The following is an 8,651-nucleotide window of genomic DNA, read 5'->3' on the forward strand; positions in this document are numbered from 1 at the left end:
CACAGCAACCTCCAACTCCTGGGCTCAAGCGAGTCTCCTGCCTCAGCCTCCCAAGTAGCTGGGATTACAGGCGCCTGCCACAACGCCCTGCTATTTTTCTTTTTGGTTGCAGCCATTATTATTGTTTGGTGGGCTCGGGCTGGATTCGAACCCGCCACCTTAGGTGTATGTGGCTGGCCCCTTAGCTGCTTGAGCCACAGGCGCCAAGCCCCCAGCAGACTAATCTTAACATAAGTCCTACTCACGCCATAGGCAAGTGTCATAGAGCCACAGAAGTTCTGATGTCAGAACAGTGAATTATTATCTGTGGATTATTAGAGCTGAACACTCCACCCAGCAGCACTGGATGTCCTGCCTGACCAACTCAATTTCAACAGAGACTTTTTTAGCCTGCCTAGATTGCACCTCAGCCCAAGCACTGACCAGTTGAGTAACCTGAGGTAAGTTACTTTACTTTCTGAGTAATAACCTCAACAGTTGTGAAGTCATTAAAAAAGACAATGCGGGGGCTTGGCCCACAAGAGCTGAATGATAAATGTTACTATTATTATTGTTATTCTTTCCTGCACTTTAATTAAAGCCATCATTTAACAATTTCTCTCTTGTGAAAGAGATAATTTTATTGTATTTTTTATTTCTTTAAAGATAGGAGCAAAATCATAGCATACTGCAGCCTCAAACTCCAAGGCTCCAAATGATTCTCCTACCTCAGCCTCTCTGGTAGGTGAATTACAAGTATATTCCACCATGCATGGCTAACTAAAATAGACTTTTTATAGAGATGGGATCCCCTTATGTTGCTCAGGGTGGTTTTGAACTTTTTGTGTTAAACAATCCATCTGCCTTGGCCTTCAAAGTGCTGGGATTATAGATACATGCCACTGCACTTGGCCAAGAGATCATTTTTAGGGGTAATAACCATTGAGCACTGATGAAATGATAGTGGTTACAGCAAGAGAACATACCTAAGGAGGCTGGGCACGGTGGACTGCCTGAGCTCAAAGGTTTGAGACTGCTCTGACTCAGAGCGAGATACCTGTCTCTAAAAACAGGTGGGTGGAGCACCGCCTATGGCTCAGTGGGTAGGGTGCTGGCCCCATATACCGAAGGTGGCAGGTTCAAACCCAGCCCTGGCCAAACTGCAACAAAAAAATAGCCGGGCATTGTGGCAGGTACCTGTAGTCCCAGCTACTTGGGAGGCAGAGGCAAGAGAATTGCCTAAGCCCAGGACATGGAGGTTGCAATGAGCTGTGTGAAGGGTGACAGAAGTCTGTACCAAAAAAATAAATAAATAAAATGAAAATAGCTGGGCACTGTGGCAGGCAACTGTAGTCTCAGCTACTCCAGAAGGTGAGGCAAGAGAATCACTTGAGTCCAAGAGCTAAAGGCTGCTGTGAGCTATGATGCCACAGCACTCAGACCGAGGACAACAAAGTGAGACTCTGTCTCAAAATGAACAAACAAACCCCTAACATACCTTAGGAAAGAGAAATTCTTTCTCAATGGTACTTAATAATGCAAAGAACAGCCATGGCTCAAAGCGTAATGAAATCACATTAATAGCAATTTCTGAGGCCCAAGGGGCCTGATACCAAATCTACTGTGGTTCCGTAGTTTTCATCACTGTGTGCAGAAACAAAGAGCCTGAGAGACTTACTTTTTTTCTTTGACTGTCCTGGAGCTGGAGAAGATTGGGTAGCCGAAGTACTTGGCTGATCTTCCTCCTCTTTCATTTCAGTTTTTAATTCTGCCCCCCTTTCTTCTGTTTCTGCAGGTTCTACTTTACAATCTTCGGCTTTAGTCTAAAAGAAACAGTAGAAATATCCAATTGACAATCAATAAATATCATTAATGATACTCATTCTCCCCTGTAGACAAGACCTAAATTATCAGAATTCTTTCCTGCGATACTGATTTTTTTATAAATTAGGTTTCTAGATTGAGGTCCTATGAAATCACAGCAGTAACTGCTCTACTCTTACCTCTGGAATATCTTCTGACTGAGTATCTGTTGGTTCTGGCGGATCCATTTCCATTTTAGGCTCCATTTTTACTTCCTGTGAAGGCTGCTTCTCAGGAATGGTCTGAGAATTTACCTCTGTGCTACTAGTAGATGGAGGGTTTGATACCTGTCCTTCAATGCTTACAGCTGGCTGGGAAAGCTAGGCAGAAAAGGGAAGAAAACACACAGTGAGCTTTGCCAATTGTAGAATCAGACTTTTTTCTTAAAACTTATTTATTTTTGCAGTTTTGGCCAGGGCCGGTCTTGAACCTGCCACCCTTGGTATTTGGGGCTGGTGCCCTACTCCTTGAGCCACAGGTGCCACCCTAGAATTCAACTCTTTGGATAGTACCATTATATCCATTTATGGTGCTTCACTTGGTATGTCCATTTGACCTACTTTAATTATGCTTTAGAGGAGATTAAGGAATTATAAAGACTAGCTATTTGGATATATAAAAATTGCTAGCAAATGTTTCTTTGTTGAGTATGATTCTCTGGTAGTGAGTAGTGGGGATTTTAAAGATGACTGCTTCAGGGAAGTTCACATTTATTTAATTTTTTTTTCTGAGACAGAGTCTCACCACCCTAGGTAGAGTGCTATGGCATCATAGCTCATAGCAACTTCAAACTCTTGGGGTTAAGCAATTCTTTTGCCTCCGCCTCCCAAGTAGCTGGGGCTATTATAGATGCCTGCCACAATGACTGGCTATTTTTTTTTTTTTTTTTGAGACAGAGCCTCAAGCTGTCAGCCTGGGTAGAGTTTTGTAACATCACAGCTCACAGCAACCTCCAACTCCTGGGCTCAAGCAACTCTCCTGCCTCTGCCTCCCAAGAAGCTGGGACCATAGGCGCCCACCAAAACCCCTGGCTATTTTCTGGTCACAGCCATTATTGTTGTTTGGCAGGTCCAGGCTGGATTCGAACCCGCCATCTCAGGTGTACGTGGCTGGCGCCTTAGCCACTTGGGTCACATGCGCTGAGCCATGACTGGCTATTTTTAGACAAGAGAAGTCTCACTCCGGCTCAGGCTGGTCTTGAATTTCTGAGCTCAGGCAATCCACCCGTCTCGGCCTCCCAGAGTGCTGGGGTGCTGGGATTACAGGCATGAACCACTGTGCCTGGCCAGGAAGTTCACATTTACAAAGACATGAATGAAAGCAAATAAGGAAGATTAGCTATCTTTGTTGTTTGTTTTAAATGTGCAGAAAAGGAGAAAAAACTGTAAACTCCATGGCTACTTTGAATTATCATATTTTAACAGGATATCCGGCAAACCCTATCGTTTTTCTAAATTTTTTTTTTTTTGAGACAGTGTCTCACTCCATTGCACTAGGTAGAGTGCTGTGGCATCATAGCTCAGAACAACCTCAAACTCTAGAGCTCAAGGGGTACTTTTGCCTCAGCCTTCCTCAGTAGTTGGGAATATAGGAAGCCACCATCATGCCTGACTAGTTTTTCTATTTTTAGCAGAGATGGAGTCTCGCTCTTGCTGATCTCAAACTTCTGAGCTCAAGCTATGCATCAGCCCAGCCTCCCAGAGTGCTGGAATTATACATGTGAACCACCACACCTGGTCTGAAATGCTTCTGCCTATATCCAAATCTCTACTTACTGGAGTTGCAGGCTGCGGAGGCAGCAGTGGTGCTGTTGGGGTAGGCACAGAAGCTGTTGTACTCTGCTGTGAGCGAGGTTGCTGCTGAGGCTGGTCAGTTGAAGGAGCAGATGAAAGGGAAGGCTGCACTTGAGGGGGAAGTTGTGTCGTTGGTGGTGTAGGTGTCTGCCTTGGAGGGGGATGAAGAGCCTGGGACTGTGACCCTGGTGGCAAGGCTGGAGGAGTAGGAACAGGGGCTGGAATTGCTGTTGCTGGTGGCTGCTGAGATCCTATGCTTGGTGGAGTGTGGTGAGGGGTAGGGGTACGACTGGGCACAGGAGAGGGTGAATTCTGATGCAGAGCTGGTTGAGGGAGAGGAGGACAGTGAATGTGGCTCCCTTGAGACCCTGGAGGCATTATAGGAGAGTTCACTGGGCAGGAAGAGCTGGACATTTGTGCCTATTAAAATAAAATATGTACAATGGGGTAATTTAAAGTAGAACTGAAGAAATATTTACACAGACAGGTTATATGCAATGAGGACACAAACTGTATCAAGATACATTAAAAATCCCATTATGAGGGGCCTAATTTTGGATAATACAAACAATATAGAACATAAATAAACAGACTCTAAACCACTCAGCAGAATGGCAGTGGCCACTGCAGAAGCTTGGGACAGTGAATGAAGTATGGAGTTCCTCCTCGTATAATTCTTACTAACATTTTTTGAAATTGAGGCAGAGTCTCACTTTGTCACCCTTGGTAGAGTGCCGTGGCATCAGAGCTCACAGCAACTTTCATCTCTTGCGCTCAAGTGATGAAGCTCTTGTATCAGCCTCCCTAGTAGCTGGGACTATAGGTACTTGCCATGCCTGGCTATTTGGGGGGGGCAGGGGGGGGTGCCAGGCCCAGGCTGGGTTCAAACCCACCAGCTGCAGAGCATGCGGCCAGTGTCCTAACCCACTGAGCAGCCAGGTATCCCCCAAACATTTTACTTTTTACTTTTTTTTTTTTTTTTTTTTTGAGATGGAGCCTCAAGCTATCCCCCTGGGTAGAGTGCCATGGCATCACGCTCACAGCAACCTCCAACTCCTGGGCTCAAGCAAGTCTCCTGCCTCAGCCTCCCAAGTAGCTGGGACCACAGGCACCCGCCACAACGCCTGGCCATTTTTTGGTTGCAGCCATCATTATTGTTTGGCGGGCCTGGACTGGGGATTCAAACCCGCCACCTTAGGTGTATGTGGCTGGCGCCTTAGCCGCTTGAGCCACAGGCGCCGAGCCAACAACTTACTTTTTTAAAGAAAGTTCAAATCACCAATTTCAATTATTTCCTAATCTGTAACAAATAAAACCATTGCTATGTCATAGAATAATCTCATGTTCAGAATAATACTAGAAGTCTGCTTCCAGTATTTGCTCCCATTCTCCCCTATAAAAACCTAGATCAAGACAAGTTTCAAGAAACAAAAAAAAAAGGAAAAAAAAAATCCACTCATTGAGACATACTTGAGACACTGGAGCTTGACCGCTGGATGGAGCCAAAGGCATATTTGTTACATTCATCCCCTGTGATGAGAATGGAGTCTGGGGAAGGAACTGGCTCTGGTTGGAAGACTGCTGCATACGAGGCCCATAGCCCATAGGCTGCAAAAAAACCAGAGAGCACTGAACTGTTTAATTAGTTATTCCACTGAGACTGAAATCATCCACTACTTTGGGCCTATTGTCAGGTTTACTGAGCAGAGAAGGACCAGAGGCAAGTGAACAGGTGAAGGAGGAGGATAACAGAAAGTGGTGGAACAACTTACACTCACACCAAGGTTAGGTAGAATAGGGACAAACACACATTCTAGACAACTATGCCTACAACACTGACAAGGAAGAGAGATAACTATTTCTTTGCATACTCTAAGTGAGGAGAGCGGCTCATGATGTCATGAGCTACAAACTCTTAAGACTCTAATGGGGAAAAAAATAGTAAAACCTTACAAGTTGTGGCTAAATGTACTAGAATTCACAATCCACAAATAATACAGAATTATGACATTAAAGTTCCCTTCACCTAAAATTACCCTACACGAACCCAGGCATTCAAGAAAGGATGGAAATCCAGAGTACCAGAGGCCAAAACCATTCGAGGAATAAAATCTATTTCCTAGATTAAAAGGTAGAATAAGAATCCTTGTTAAAAGTGGCAGACTGGAGAGAATTAGTAAAGCTGAAGAAGCTCCAAAAGGCTCAAGAACTGAAGGTATCAGCTAATTTTAAAAGATAAGGGGTGGGTTGAAGCCAATGTGGAAGGCTGAATGGCTGGATAAGAATTCGAATTAAGATAGCCAGGCATGGTGGGTCAGGCTGAGGTGGGAGGATCGCTTGGGGCCAGGAGATCGAGCCCATCCTAAGCAGGAGTGAGACCCCATCTCTACTAAAAATAGAAAAATTAGGCTTGGCACCTGTGGCTCAAGCAGCTAAGGCGCCAGCCACATACACCTGAGCTGGTGAGTTTGAATCCAGCCCAGATCACCAGAAACAATGACGGCTGCAACCAAAAAAATAGCTGGGTGTTGAGGCTCAGTGCCTCTGACTCAGTGAGTAGGGTGCCAAACACATACATTGAAGCTGGAAGGTTCAAACCCAGCCCTGGCCTACTAAACAACAATGACAACAACAACAACAACAACAACAAAAAGCTGGGCTATGTGGCGGGTGCCTTATAGTCCCAGCTACTTTGGAGGCTAAGGCAAGAGAACTGCTTAAGCCCAAGAGTTTGAGGTTGCTGTGATCTGTGAAGTTATAGCACCCTACACAGGGTGACATAATGAGAATCTTGTTTCAAAAAAAAAAAAAAAAAAGAAAAAGAAAAAAGAAAAAAGAAAATCCAGGCTCAGCAGCACAGCTCAGTACTTAAAGCTGATACATACACAGGGTCTGATGGGTTCAAACCCAGCCCAGGCCTACTAAACAACAATGACAACTGAAACAAAAAAATAGCCAGGACTTGATGCCTGTAGCTCAGCGGCTAGGGCACATACACCAAAGCAAGCGGGTTCAAATCCAGCTCAGGCCTACCAAACAACAATGACAATTATAACAGAAAAATAGCTGGGAGTTGTGGCAGGCACCTGTAGTCCCAGGTACTTGGGAGGCTAAAGCAAGAGAATAGCTTAAGCCTAAGAGTTTAAGGGTGCTGTAAGATGTGATGCCATGGCACTCTACTGAGGGTAATATAGTGAGACTCTTGTTTAAAAAAAAAAAAAAGAAAGAAAAGAAAAGAAAAGAAAAAATAATCAGACCTAGAGGTGGATGCCTATACTCCCAGCTACTTGGTAGGCTGAGGCAAGAGAATCACTTGAGCCCAGAAATTTGAGGTTTCAGTGAGCTAAATGATGCCAGTGCACTCTACCCAAGGCAACAGAAAGAGACTATCTCAACAACAACAAAAGAAGTATGCATAAGGTCCAGGGTGGTACCTCTCGTGGGAGAAAAAAATGTTTGCCTAAGGACTGGCAAGATGCTCATTCCCTCTTCTCCAGGCTCCAAACCAGGCAACTGCCCCTCCATCACCCTTGAAAAAGACAGATGGTTTCCTGCCTGGACAGGGAAAGATAGGCATCAGGAAAGAGAGATGACTGAAAAGTGTGGAAGACACTAAACATTGAGACTCCAGGATAGTGAGCTGGCTGCTTTCTATCAGCTTCTTCTATTAGACCTATAAGAATAAAGACTTATGCCTTAAGGGTGAGAATTTTTGTTTATGAATTAAAAGTAAACAAACAAAAGGACTTTTAAAATGTGTGGTCCAAAAACATTACCCAAAGAAGACAAACTGACCGGGTTGAGAGCTCCAGGTTGAGCCAACTGTCCATGGTGCTGAAGAGGAGAGGTTTGCCGGGGTCCTAGAGGAGGCTGGGGCATGCTCATCTGGCCAAATTGATTCAAACCTATAAATTCAAGCAAAATAATCGACCTCAACACCTGTGTGAAACTGGAGATTAAAAGTCAGAGTTCTTATATACGATTATACACCATTTTACCAGGATGAATAAAGGAACCTGCTTTCATTTCAACCTCCTAACTATAAATGAACCTGATTAATTCACAGCAGATACAGATGAGCACATTAACTAACATGATTTCTGAACTGAATTTTACTAACTACACTAACGCATGCCTGATCATTTTCTGCCATCTGTCCGTGGACCTGTCAGTCAACCTACTCTTCATCCTCCATGGGGTTCAACTCCAAGAGATTTCCTTTTTTTTTTTTTTTTTTGCAGTTTTTGGCCAGGGCTGGGTTTGAACTCGCCACCTCCAGTATATGGGGCTGGTGCCCTACCTCCTTTGAGCCATAGCTGCCACCCTCCAAGAGATTTTCTAATTTCTCAAGTGGGTAATTGTAACACTTGTTAATGGCCTGAAACAGGAATCAAGGTACCAACTATTAGCAACCAGGAATTCTGCTATTTAATAAAAATGACCATGAATTTAACAGTTTACCAGGTTGGGGAGTTATCCGAGGAATCATCTGGTTTGGTACACTGCCACGGATCATTGCTGGGTCAGACAGAGGACCATCTGGAGCAGAAAAAAAAAAAAAAAATGAAAGGAAAGGAAGGTAGGAAAAAACAAACAGAAATGGTTAAAGAAGTATTTGTATACCAGCTGGCCCCTCCTGACCTTAAAAATCCACAAAATATATTTAATAATTATCTTGAATTCAGGGCTTGGCTCCCGTAGCACAGTGGTTATGGCACCAGCCACATGCACCAAGGGTTCAAACCCAGCCAGCTAAAAATGACAATTGCAGCAGCAACAACAACAACAACAAAATAGCCAGCCAGGCACTGTGGTGGTTGCCTGTAGTCCCAGTAGCAAAATTACAGTTATGAAGTAGCAACAAAAATAATTTTATGGTGGGGGGGGGTCACCACAACATGAGGAACCGTATTAAAGATTTGTGGCATTAGGAAGGTTGAGAACCACAGAGGTAGGCCCATGGCACTCTAACCTGGCAACAGAGTAAGATTCTGTCTTTTAAAAAAAAAAAAAAAA

At 44.2% G+C, this 8,651-nt stretch overlaps 1 protein-coding gene across 3 annotated transcripts in view; it reads right to left on the reverse strand.

The window, feature by feature from the left end:
• Positions 1–8,651, reverse strand: part of EP300 (E1A binding protein p300) — a 106,089-nt gene that overhangs the window by 30,318 nt on the left and 67,120 nt on the right. For all 3 annotated transcript variants that reach the window (XM_023509283.1, XM_023509282.1, XM_003783168.3), the window contains 6 exons: positions 8,097–8,174; positions 7,431–7,540; positions 5,106–5,243; positions 3,618–4,055; positions 1,983–2,162; positions 1,658–1,802 (listed from right to left, as the gene is read on the reverse strand). In XM_023509283.1, the coding sequence (XP_023365051.1) occupies positions 1,658–1,802; positions 1,983–2,162; positions 3,618–4,055; positions 5,106–5,243; positions 7,431–7,540; positions 8,097–8,174 (1,089 nt within the window). The remainder of the gene's footprint in view (positions 1–1,657; positions 1,803–1,982; positions 2,163–3,617; positions 4,056–5,105; positions 5,244–7,430; positions 7,541–8,096; positions 8,175–8,651) is intronic.

This window comes from Otolemur garnettii, unplaced genomic scaffold, assembly GCF_000181295.1.
Source record: "Otolemur garnettii isolate 467f Iridium unplaced genomic scaffold, OtoGar3 scaffold00007, whole genome shotgun sequence".
NCBI lineage: Eukaryota > Metazoa > Chordata > Mammalia > Primates > Galagidae > Otolemur > Otolemur garnettii.